Source organism: Pinus tabuliformis, chromosome J (genome assembly GCF_031772625.1).
Source record: "Pinus tabuliformis cultivar Carrire ecotype Pingquan chromosome J, CPIR1, whole genome shotgun sequence".
Classification (NCBI taxonomy): Eukaryota; Viridiplantae; Streptophyta; class Pinopsida; order Pinales; family Pinaceae; genus Pinus; species Pinus tabuliformis.
The window spans coordinates 497,070,741-497,084,060 of record NC_142295.1 but is presented as its reverse complement, the minus strand read 5'-3'; the positions used below and the strand labels follow the sequence as shown (position 1 = coordinate 497,084,060).

The 13,320-nt window shown below is 40.1% G+C and overlaps 1 protein-coding gene across 3 annotated transcripts in view; it reads right to left on the bottom strand.

Moving 5' to 3' along the window:
• Positions 1-8,140: 8,140 nt before the first annotated feature.
• Positions 8,141-13,320, bottom strand: part of LOC149227964 (Homeodomain-like transcriptional regulator) — a 97,835-nt gene continuing 92,655 nt past the window's right edge. For all 3 annotated transcript variants that reach the window (XM_089378013.1, XM_089378015.1, XM_089378014.1), the window contains exons 12-19: positions 12,973-13,095; positions 12,486-12,780; positions 12,146-12,405; positions 11,346-11,699; positions 10,585-11,184; positions 10,119-10,223; positions 9,802-10,009; positions 8,141-8,859 (exon numbers count right to left, since the gene is read on the bottom strand). In XM_089378013.1, the coding sequence (XP_089234139.1) occupies positions 8,840-8,859; positions 9,802-10,009; positions 10,119-10,223; positions 10,585-11,184; positions 11,346-11,699; positions 12,146-12,405; positions 12,486-12,780; positions 12,973-13,095 (1,965 nt within the window). In that variant the 3' untranslated portion in view covers positions 8,141-8,839. The remainder of the gene's footprint in view (positions 8,860-9,801; positions 10,010-10,118; positions 10,224-10,584; positions 11,185-11,345; positions 11,700-12,145; positions 12,406-12,485; positions 12,781-12,972; positions 13,096-13,320) is intronic.

Here is a 13,320-nt window from a genome sequence, read left to right as displayed (position 1 = left end):
CAAGCATGCCAGCAAAAAGGCCTACATGATTCATAAATGTTGTTGCATGATCCAAACGTAAAGAAAGACCACTGACACTTTGAAAGCCACACAAGCGTATGTGTAAACAAATGTTCAATAAACACTTCCAAACCAAAATACAATAGTGCTTAGTGACATTCACTGCCCTACAAAAACACAGACAATTTCTGCGTAGTGATCACTGCAAAAACACTAACTTATGGGTATTGATTATACAATGATAGAATGTTTTGTCCATGCCCACATAATATAGAGAACATCATGTAGAGAAGGGACTAGATAAATAGAACCCCGTGTTAACAAACCAATAATGCCCACAAACGAGAGAAACATAGAAATAATATATGAAATATTTTATTTGCGCAACAACAGAATAAATATTAACATGGTAGAGACATTCTTAAATATCAGGGATACACAGTCACATATGAGACTTCGTTAAGAGTAAAATTTGACACCCTGTTGATCAAAATTGCAAGGATGACCACATGAGACAGGACGGTTACCGATTGCAAACATGAGTGCACATGTGATAGTAGACACGTGGGACAACAACGAATCTATTCTGATGCCTATGGGAATTTACAGACCCAAGTTCAAAACCCCTCAAGTGGGTATCAATTTCATCAAGTGCAAGTCCTAGTCCTGGGTATCTTTGGCTACATAGATACACTCCTCGCAACGTAACAGCGTAACCATGGAAATTTTATAAGTATTTGTCCAAACCAAACAAAAAAAGAAAAATTGCTTTTATTGTAAGTGACCATTGTAAACAATAAGCACCCACTGTCACGGAGAACGTCATTTGTATTTTGAGAAATTTATTAATTAAAGTTGGAGATATTAACATCAATTTTTATTTTTTTTCAGAAGGAAACAAACATGATATTATATTATATGTTCATATAATATATAGGAAATGTTTATCCACATCATAACATCAATCATGGTATGTAGGAGAGCATATCATGCATCCCCACCCAGAAGTATCAGGTCTAAAAAACTATATAATATACTCCGGCCATGTGCCCAAAAAGAGTCCATCAAAATAAAATTTATGCACAGATAAATATATCAGGACAAGATCCAAAATGGAACCATACTATCTGTCCAGGAAATTGAGTGCCAGTATATCTATCATCTGTATTGGTTGGACAGCTGTTGAAGATAAGCAAAAAACCATTATACAAAATTTTACAAAAAAGTAGTTGGAGTAGAGAAAAAGTTACCCTGGTAATGGAAATTCCCCAACTTCAAAAACATTTTGTTCCCATGTTACCTCCATGTGCATATTGTCGATCTTACCATGCAGTCCCTTTTTCGATAGTCTATCAGCTTCCTTGTTCTGTTCTCTGTCAATATGTTGAATTGTGGAGTCGCTGAGTTGTTGCCATAGTAGATCAATTCTCCCCAGCCAGCCATGTAACATGGGGTTGTTTATGGATGCTTTGCCCATGACCTGATCTATGATGATCTTGGAATCTCCATATAGATGAATGTGAGGAATACCAAGGAAATTATGGAACCAAAGGAGGCCCCATAGTTCCATGGCTTCCGCCCTGGTGTTGGTGTCGTTACCTCCATTCCAGTAAACCCTGTAGGACAAATCAATGGAAATTGCAATCCAAAAACCACAGCGACACGTATTTCTTTGTGCTGCCCCATCAAAGAAACCCATTGGATATTTGAACTGCATGTTGATTTGCTTGTGTTGTTTGATATTGGAACATGTGGATTGTGTGGAGTGAATGGAAAGATTTGTGATGATTCTTTCAAAAACCATGTAGAAATCTTCTGTGGAATTTTGGAAAATATACCTATTTCTCCAATTCCAAATCGCCCAGAAAAGGAAAAGTGGTATGACTCTCCATGTAGTTTTCTGAGTACTCCACCATTTTAGAGAATCCACAATGCAGTCTTGTTGTATATAAGGAAAACCTATGTGGGCTGAAAGTTTTTTCCATATCTGTACAGTATATGGACATTGGAGAAAAATATGGTTATTGTTCTCGACATCCCTTTTGCAAATGGAGCACATACCAGGTCCATGCCATTGCCTCTTCTACAGATTCTCCCATATAATATTTTTGTTGTGGTAGATCAGCCATGTGAAGATGATAATTTTATATGGAGTTTTGGTTTTCCAGAAGGCATATAAGACTTGATGCTCTCCCTGACTAGCATCCAAGTTGCACAGAGATAAGTATGTGTCAGCAACAATTATATTATCTGATGCCATCTTCCCGGTCCATATGATTTTATCTTGTGTTCTCGTACGGCAAATACCGAGTTGCTTCATGCCAGTAATAATCTGGTTCCACTCCATTCCCTTTTGTCCAAACAGTCCTATCTCTTGTGCGCTTTTCCATATGGGCCATGGTCCCTGCCAATGTTCAATGACTTGGCACCAGAAGTATATGCCACGTCCATTTAAGAAATGAATAAGCCTCTCAGAAATGTTACATTCAATGCCAGCACCTAGAATTGGATCTATACCGATAAGGATTCTGTTGCCAGATTGCATCTTCCATGCAAGATGTTGAATAAATATTTTTGCAATTTTAAGAAAACTAAGCCAGATAGTCGATCCATGTCTGATTCCAATGGTGCCTTTGTGGTACCAAAACAAGAAATCTTGGTCCTTAAGGTATTTGTGTTGGATGACCCTACTCCAAGTGCCAGACCCAAATATACCCCTCCAAAGGGATTTGATCAGAAGAGACCTCCCAAAACGACGCAGGTCCATGACTCCCCATCCTCCCATTCCCTTTGGGTAAGTGATGTTGGATAATTTGACCAGGTGGTATTTTTTTTGGCCATGGCTCCCCCCAGATGAAATTAGCCATTATGCGATTTAGACAGTTTATAATAGTGGCGGGGATATAAAAAAGATGTGCCCAGTAAACCCCCAATTGAGTAAGGACCGCTTGGGTGAGTATGACCCGACCCCCCAAAGACAGGCACCTAAATTCCCACCCAGATATCCTTTTGAAAAAACGATCTACAAGCCATTACCAATCAGCAATTTTGTAACTACAAGGTTTTATATGGTATCCAAGGTATTTCATACCATTTTGGATCTGCATTGCCTCAATGCCGAAAAGGCTTTTGATATATGCAATAGAATCCATGTCACATTGTCCATGATACAAAATAGATTTATGAACATTCATATGCAAGCCAATGGCATTTGTGAATCTTCTGAAAATATGAAAAAGACATAACCATGCAAGTCGACATAACATACCCATGATGAGTACATCGTCGACGAAGAACTATGTGATATGCTGATGTTGTTTCCCAACTTCAGAGCCTGGAATTGTTCCTGTGCAATCGCCTTTTTTATGTGCAAGCTCAATCCATCCATCGCCAAGATGAAAAGTAGAGGTGAAAGGGAGCATCCCTGGCGGAGACCCCAGCCAGCCCGGAAGAACTTAGATGGATATCCATTTATGATAACAACATAATTGACATTGTCTACACACGCCATGATCCAATCTACACATCTGGGCTGTAATCCAATTTTGATGAGAACAAGTCTGAGGAAACCCCAATCCAGACAGTCATAGGCCTTTTGTAAGTCAACTTGCAAAATAGCAACATTTACTTGTTTGGTATGAATCGTATGCATGCATTCCTGTGCATTTGCAACAAAGTCATGTATAAGCCTATCCTGGAGAAAACCATGTTGTTCAGGGGAAATATGGTGAGACAAGGTGCAACGCATACGGCCAGCAATGGTCTTTAATATGATTTTGTATATGAGATTGCAGAGTGATATAGGTCTGAAGTCTGAGAAGCTATTAGATGGACAACGCTTCAGGATGAGTGCAATATATGTGGAGGTGATATGGTGATGAATATTACCAGTGATCCTCGACTCCTCCACCATGCCCAATAGGTCTTCTTTGAAAAGATCAAAAAAATGAGTGAAGAGTTCTATCGTCCATCCGTCTGGACCCAGACTTTTATCACCCTTGAATGATTTTAGAACGCCAAGTAATTCTCCCTTTGTGACCTCCTTATAAAATTCATCATTTGTCTCCTCATCATACATAATCAGGTATGGTTCAATCCCCCATATGAGGTCCTCCACAACAATATCTTCATTATGGCCATATGCACTTTGGAAATGTTCAACAGCGGCATTACTAATCTCCTCCTGTGTCTAGATATATTGTCCATCAGCTCTTTTTATCTCCCATATAGTGTTGATGTTGCGTCGATGATTTGCATAGCAGTGGAAAAATTTGGTGTTGTGATCACCCTCCTTTATCCATAATGCCCGACTTTTCAACTGCCATGTGGATTCCTCTATAGAGAGGAGTTGTTTCTTCTTTAGCTCAAGGGCTTGTATACGGGACCGAGTAGAAGCAAAAAGACAGTTGGAGGACATCATAGGAAGAATAGAATCCAATTCCCGTTGAATGTCAAGGAGATCCTTTTGTAGGTCCCTATATTTCTGTTTCTGCCAAGATTTGACTTCCCCGCGAAGGATGTCTAGCTTGTCAAGAATGTTAACCATTGGGGAAGGGTCGTTTACACAATCACGACCCCATGTATCCAACACCAACTTATTAAAGTCTGGATCCTCCAACCAGGTTCTGTTGAATTTGAAGGGTATGCCCATGCGAATATCCATTCACCTCCATTGCAAAGTGATGGGTCTATGGTCGGATATAAAATTGTTGATGATATCAGCATGGACATCACCAAGTCGGCGTAGCAGCTGTTCATGGACCAAAAAACAATCCAGTCTCTTAGCAACATATGTCGCGCCAGTACAGCGATTATCCCATGTGGGAGCCATTTTCGCATGGCAGATATCCACAAAGTCGTGCATCAGAATGGCATCTTGAATCATCCTAGCCAGGAGATCGACCTTCCTAGTGCGTCCCCACACTTCGTCCAGTCCGTTAGTGCAGTTGAGGTCCCCAATGATGATGAGCGAGGCCATCTCCATCATACCAGAAGTAATCAACTTGTCCCAGAAAACAAACCTATCTTTGTATGGAGCATAAATGTTCAGAATATGAACACGGCCACATAGGTCGCGAATGTTTCCCTCGAGCAAAATGCCCGCAAAGCACTTATAGGCTTTAATCTTGACCCATCTGGGGTCCCATAAGGCCATCAGACCACTAGAGAGACCCTCAGAAGCAGTAGCGGAAATATACCAGTTCGGAAACATTTTCCGAAAATAAAGAACAACTTGTGGAACAGAATGCATGGTTTCTTGTATAAGAATGATGTATGGATGCAAAGAGGAGAGGAGACGTTTGAGAGCCAGGTATTTAGGGGCAACCCCCAGACCCCTGATATTAAGTGAGATGATAAAATTCATGAGAGTTCATTTTCGAGCATCCGTGCTCTAAGGGCCCGTGAGGGGGGGGGGGATGTCAACAATAGGTACATCAACCAGAAAACGATCCATAGGGGAGGAAAATGGGTTAGGCTTGGGTCGTCCCCGAAAATGACGGCTACCACAATTTTGTTTCCATTGGACTGTAATGTTTCCTACCGAGGATGGGCTGATGTGAGGTGAAGTGGAATCCGACGATTTATGAATGGTGAGAGTGCATAAATCCAACGTCTTCCTTTGTAAAAGGAAGTCCAAGTCACTATCGACAGAGTTAGTGGGCGAGGTTGGTGGCGAATTAGGTGGCGTGACACTAAGCCTAGGACCCTTATCCTTATAATGGCGGCGGGGGGGTGACGGAGAGGGAACATACGAGATATGTGAGATGGATGGCATGTCGTGGAAAGGGTGTGGTGCTGAAAATGGAGCAGGTATTTCCTAACAGGGATATGGTCCCGGAGGAGGTTGGCGGATGCATGGGATAGGGCTACCAGGAACCAGAAAATCAGATTTGGCAGAGGTTATCGGGGACGACGGAACAAAAATGGGATAAGAGCCATATATAGAAGAACCAAAAGCATGAGGTCAGTGAAAATTAGGTCCACGTAGCATACCTGTCTGATGCGAAAGTGGAGCACCATGTTGCCCTTTGAAACCATGACGATTCTTGCCAGAGTGTGACAACGATGACCTTTCCTACCATGCAAACGGCCACCTAGTCGACGAGCACGCTGAGCCAACAGATGTCCAGTATGGTGGCAGAACGAGCATCTGAAGGGTACGCCCCAGTAGTCCAGCCTCTGATATAGTTGGGTGTCACCCCAGTGCAATTCAATGTGGTCCGAAAAACCCCCTCAATACTCTTTCTCAATAAGTATCCAGGCACCTCTTTTGTCTGGTGCCCCCAAACAGCGCGGGTCAAGATATGCAAATTTTCCAATTGCATTGCCAATATCCATTAAAGCCTGCTTAGTCCATAACTCAATTGGCAAGCCAAGCAATTTAACCCAGACCAATTTGTTCTGCGGCGTGTTATGAAGTGAATTACCCCCTATATACCATGAGTGGAGAGCCAGGAAGCTCTTTCCATTAATCCACGGGATAGCTTTGATTTTCTCCAAGTCCTCCTGACTGAGAAAATGAAAGCTATACCAGCCTTTCAACAGGCGAACAACAGTCGGCAAGTACCCAAGCATCGATTTCCATTTCTTTTCGACCCAATTACACATCTTAGAGTCACCCATTTCAGAAAAATACCATCTACCGACGAGAGCCCTCTTCTAGAGGCTGGTAATACGATCAAACAGAGCAGCATTATCCAAGGCCAGTGCTGGAGGAGGAGTGATAGTTTTGATAGATCGATGCTTGGAACATCGCCCATGAAATGCATGTGTGCCACCCTGAGGAATAGGAAGCGCATGAGAACCATCTGGCACCCGATCATCCCCTAGGATAGTGTGCCATGCATCGAGGGAGTGTGAGCCACCACAACGGTCGAAGCCAGTTGTGCCTATTCAATGAGACTCAGCGTCCAAGGTGGCTCGGATGAGAGCCTCGTTGACAAACACATCACATGCCAAACCCTCCATAATCCAAGTTGTTAATGGAATGAACAGTGATATTACCCGTAGGCCCTTCTGACAGAGTAAATGAAAAGTGCAGGAAAGTAGATGGGAAATCAGGAAAGAATGTCCCGAAATAATCATACTGTACCTCGGGATCAAGAAAGCATCGATTACGAGGGAGAGAGAGCGTGTGGGAATTAAATCAACCAGCTCGCAAAGGAACAGGACATCGTCAGAAGGTCATCCAAAACGGGAAAATGCGAAGGAGACTGACAGATGGAATAATCAGCGAGATTTGGAGTGATGAGCAAGCATGAGATCACATGGAAAGCCGTCTGGATGACATGTGGCCATAAATGTGATGTGTTGTAAGGTGGTACAAGCCACCAACCCGCCGAGAATTGTAACGACTTCCAGAAAAAGCAAAGTTCCGGCAGTCGGGAAAAAACCAGTGGGAGCCCAGCGCCGTTGGCCCGTCGAAATCAGTAAACCAGAGAGGCAGCAAGGTAAAAACATGAAAGGGAGAACCCACAGTCCTCCACAACACCATGAATTAAGACAGACACTAATAAAAGCATAAACCTCAACAATCAGAAATAAACCAGGAAACTAGAAGTACAAATGCAGATCTTTTGACCATTCTAGACAATAGGCATCCAGTTAGAACGTCACTTCTATTTTTAGAAATTAATTCATTAAAATTGGAAATTAACATGAATTACTTTTGAAGCTTTCAATAGAAACAATTCACCCTTGGAAACTAAAGCACGATTGCTAATCTTTTGGGAGAAGTGATACCAGAAAGGAAATGATTAATAGCGTTGTCTTTCATTCATTTATTAAACAAGAATATCGAAATGGGTATCCAACGTTGTCTTTCATTTATTAAACAAGAATATCGAAATGGGTATCCAGTGGATATAACTATATCCATTTATCTGATATGAAATTTAGGAAAATGATTAATAGCGTTGTCATCCACAATATAAAACGAAGAATACGCTGAATCCAACAGTGATGTTGAAGGCCGAAGTTTTTCTTTGTGTGTCAACTAAAAAACTCCTGTGACAAGGATTGGACAAAATGTCAACCAAATAATTTATATTCCTATATCGCTTCGAGATCATCAGCATCAATGGCCCCATATGACAAAATGAGAATAATACAAAAGAATATGAGTAGTACAATACCAGAGTTAACCTAAGAACACCAAGAATCATCTTGATTATATGTATCAAAATCAGCTCCTCTTTGAAGAATACATCATTGGAGAATTGTAATCTTTACTTATAATCAGGCACTCCAATGAGTGGATAATATCCTCGTATCTGATTAGTAGATGAAATCTACTTTACATAAGCCATGCAATCTATCTCAAATTCCCCAACAGTTCTGGAGATGAGATGTGCTGGACTGTATCATTATAATAAATCCTTCTCCTGCATACTTCAAATTAAATTCTCAACCTTCAAACAAGGTTACAATCCCAAGGCCTTGTAACTTCCCGTGTGTTGAACCTAAGCTATGAACGAACTATATATAATATCAGCAGCTAGCTCGTTTGTACATCAGTTGCTAACTTTCCTTTGCCAATGCAATAATCTGAAACGAGGCAGCAAACGTAGATAATATTTAACTCAAATATCCTGCACAGCCCATTGATATCAGATATTGTAGTGCTTTTTGCATCTTATGCCACCGTTGTTTCTTGTGAATGTATGACAGTAAGGGAAAACCTTGCCCCTAGAATGTGTCATTCTTCCAATACATCTGCATATCCAAATTCCTATGGCACAATAGAGATACTTAGTATCACCACACTGAACTCCATAGGGCACATCTGGCTCAGCACTTGGAGAAACATACCCCAAAACTTTTACTGCAACAATGGTGATCATGAAAGGGCAGACTTTCCTGCAGCAGAGCAGAAAACCACAAAATTCGAGTAAGCATTCTGTCACAATTCATTTATTTAGTGAAAGCCAATAAAAGGGACTCCACAGATAACTTTTAAGTACATTACCACAACCCATCAACCTCGGTTCAAAATATACACCGTCAGAATTAGTAGAACGACACAATCAAGTCTCTGCTCTAATCTTTGAATTCATCTCTGCCTACAGTGCTATCAACTAATCATACTGCTGCACCATAAGATGTCTATGATTTACATTTTCCTATATGCAAATTGCAAATTGAACTAAATGAATAACTGAACAAGTCTGTACTAATCTTTAAATTTATCTCCGCCGATGGTGCTATCAGCCAATCATACTGTTGCACAGTAAAGTGTCCACTCTATGCCTTAGATTTTCCTATATGCTGATTGTAGCTCCAACCAAAAGAATAAATGAACGGGGAACATGATGCCCTATATAGTTGTATACCCAAGAATGTTAGAGATCAATCCATATACATTAGTGTCAGAATTCCCAATCTCCTGGCATCTGTGGTGACCATTCCATATGCAGAAAGGTTAATTTGTATGACTGTTTGCAACCTGCTGAAGCATAACGGCCTTTCTTTATAAGCATGTCATGCTAAGCAAGCACTTATAAGCCAGGTGGCACATAAACATTGCAACCACAATATTGTGGTGTAAATTACTTTTCCAAATGATCCCCGCCATTTTAACTATTACCTACTTACATAGAAACATGTTTCACTGCTATCTATAATTCTATTATAACATCATTAAAGTATCTTAGCTAAAAAATGTTTGCTCTATGGTGATAGCTTCTGAATAACGTACTAGGTTAGCAGCGATTGTTAATAGTAGCTTGGTATTCTGAATATAAATGAATGCATCACTTGATATTTAAGGGAGTATCTTCTGCACAAAGAGCATGAACACACCTTTTGAACATGTCCTTCTCTGACGTGAATCTTTGGGACAAATTTTTTCCCAGTTAACAGAGATCAAAGCATCCAATCTCATCAACCAGAAAGACATAGAAGCTGTTGTTTGTGGAATGCCTGGGAAAAAGGGTATCCTCTCTCTGCATGTTGACTGTGATCGCAACAACCAATCATCACGGATAGCATTTTGAAGATCTGTGAGTACCTGGAATGCAAAAAGGGATTACATAAAGTAAAAGAAAGATTAAGTTGGCTTGAAGATAAAAAAGATAGTGGTATCAATGGCAAGAAAGAAAAACAAAAGAAGCTCAAACCTCAGCAAGCTCAGTTGGAGAGGAAGCACGTCTCAAATGTTTAATCCAAACTTTCTGACCAGATCTCTTCCAAGAAACCTCCAGGGCTTCTTCAGGTAAAACAGCCTACAGACAAAAATGAAATTATTGCACGGTTATTTTAACCTAAATTGTAACTTAAAACAGCGTCTGAGACTCCAGATTTGAAATTTCAGAATCCATTCTATGAGATGGGTTCATGAAGCTCCAAAAGGGAAAAATAGCAATATACTATTAGATTTTCTTAAAATTCTTTTAATTGTATTTCGGTGCCCTATTGCACTTGTCTTAAAACAAAAGACTCTGTAGCTAGTTCAGATACATGGTATGATTTGTCAAAGTGATAATAAGAACATCTATCAATTCCAACTTTTTACAAGGAACGAATTAGCATATAAAAATGTAGTCATATCAAAACATTCCATGAAACGTAATGCAATCAGATCACCTCAACAGCTTGCATCCCAGCTTTCAGTGACTGGAGCCGTGAAGATAGAACTTTACATCCTTGAATACTCTCATCTTGGCCTCTCCCTTTACATCTTGCAACATGCACAGCATATCTTTCTTCTGAATCGAAGTCCAACTCAAAAGTTGTGTGGCAAAGCATGCAATGCTCTTCCTCTGGCCAGTAAAGATCATGACAACTTTCACAAGGAAGTAGCCTATCTGCATTATACTTTAGAACCTTAAGTGTTCGGAAAAAGTCACTCCAAACCCATCTGTCAAAAGCTCTATGATGATCCCAGTCATGTTGCTTCTCCACCTCAGTCCTCCCAAATTGAAGTGAAATGGCTCCAGAGAAAACGGATGAATCATTCTCAGGCTCAAAAGCTGTGTCATTTTGATTGTTCTCTATAATTGATACCCCAGAAGAACTGTCACCAGACAAAATTTCCCTTCCATACTTTTCTGGTTCTTGGTTTACACCAGATTTAAGCTTCCTCATCTCTTGGCGAAGCAAGGTTCCTTGACTTCTTAATGAGGCAAGAAGGTTAGCTTCTCTAACACCCCTAGAATCTAAAAGAGCCATCAAAGTATCTAATGCCTGCAATGTTGCATGGACTGGGTAAGCAATTCATTTTTTCAAGTAAACCCCGATTTAAGTCTAACCAGAATTTATCACATTTACAATAATACATTCTTCTACAAGAGCATTAATAAGAAAGGGAAGATTAGAAAAACTGATTTTTGAAATACAGGGTTTACCTCTTCATTATCAATCACCTCCCAATGTCCATCTTCAGAGGACTCAAAATACAGCCTTCCACGACCAGGATCTGGTAAGTTGCCCCCAAAAAATTGCCAATATATATTGTGCCTGCGATCAGACCCCAGACAAATAGATTCTGTGGAAAATGACTCTGGACAATATGGGTCAGAAGCTTGAGATTTAGAATCCAGGTCACTTAACTTCAAATCCCTCTTGCGTTTCTTTGAGGTCTTTCTTGAAGGATTAACTGAACGCCTCTTTGCTGCTGTAGACTTATTTCTACCTTGCTTGTTGCCAATTCCATGAAGTTCAACTTGTGAATAAAACTGTGACACCATTCTCGATGGATCCTTTTTCAAGAAAACATATTTCAAAAAGATCAGCTTCTCTTAGACTTTAAAGATTAGTTGCTTTAAATAATGAAGCCGAGAAGGCATATTGATATAAATGAATAGCATGTTACAGAAAACCAGGTGGTGACAATGCATATTCACAAACTAATTTCAGGATTTAATGTTTGTACATTCGGGCTTCAGACATCACCAGACAATAAAAACATATTGTATGACAGCGACTGAAAAAAAATTGTGTTTAGAGATTTAAATTACCAAATATTTTGAAGTTTTCTCACATTGGAGACAAAAACTTCCATTGCACAGAACGTTGTTTGGTAAAAATTTGAGAAACAACACCGAGGTGCCTAATAGAAGTAATTTTAATCAATGCTATTATAAATACTGTGTTTCTTCTTTAGGATTATGTTCTGGCATTTATCAGAAACAAATGTCTGGCATACCTTAATGGTTCTTTGTACAGTGTTTCCAGAATTCACTAAATTGAACAAAGCCACAAGAGCATTCAATTTTTCTTCAACACTCAGATCTGCATATTCTCCTTCCATCAAACCTAACACCCATGCATCTCCTACATGGCTCTCATCAATTTCAGTTCCATCAGTGCAATGTCTGTCAGCTTCATTGCCCTCATTTCCCAGATCTGATATTGCTTCATGTTGACTTCTGCACTCCCTCACTGATTGCGATGCTTGAGGTGTTCCTACAAAAATAAATTTCTGAGAATCATTTTGCAAAGAAGTGACCCCTCATAGAAGCCCTAAATGCTCAGAGGAATTTTACCTGTGATGCCCTCTCTCCCAGTTTCCAGTGCATGTGCTGTAACTTGTTCTTCGTAAGCTGATTCCGCACTTCCACTCGTATCTGATTCTTCAGAATCACTTTCCTCAGTATCGCTGTCCATATCTCCTGAAGTTTCTGAGCATGAATGGCCCCCATCTCTTGAATGAATGAAATTTGCTCTCAAACGAAATGCTGAAGACGAAATCCTCTCAAATAGAGTGATGTCACTTGAAAGACTGGAGTATATTAATGCTTCTAGTGCATTACTTGATGGGAGATCATTCAAATCACAATTCTTCAAAATTCAAACCATAGATACAAGATACAAGGTCATGCATAGAGAAAACATGCTGTCAATAGGCATTCAATTAAACTGTTAAATTAATATAATCAGTAAACAAGTTTAATGCTCTCAGTCTTGACTTGAAACTACTCAAGACCTTTAATGTTTCAATAAGCCACTTCTAGAGGGCTGCTGACATAGTACCTGGACGTGCTTTGCTATCTCAGGAATTTTCAAACCATTAGCCCCTTCCTGCGACAGGATGCGGAATAGTGCAGCCTTCAATGTTCCAGGAACCAAACCATGGTATCCTGTTTGACTGCCCTCCTACATGTTTAAGAGATAAACAAAAAGAGAATGTCAAGTGTTTGGCTAACACAGTTCATTAAGACCTTCAAGCATTTGTTTGCTAACAGGATTGCCTAACCCATCTTCCCCTGCTAGCTCCAGTAAGAACAAGTTGTGGATAATAGTAAATACAGACTTGAAAATATGAAACTAGTTACTAAACCATTAGACTTTGTTTTTAAGCTGAACAACGTCCACAGCAAG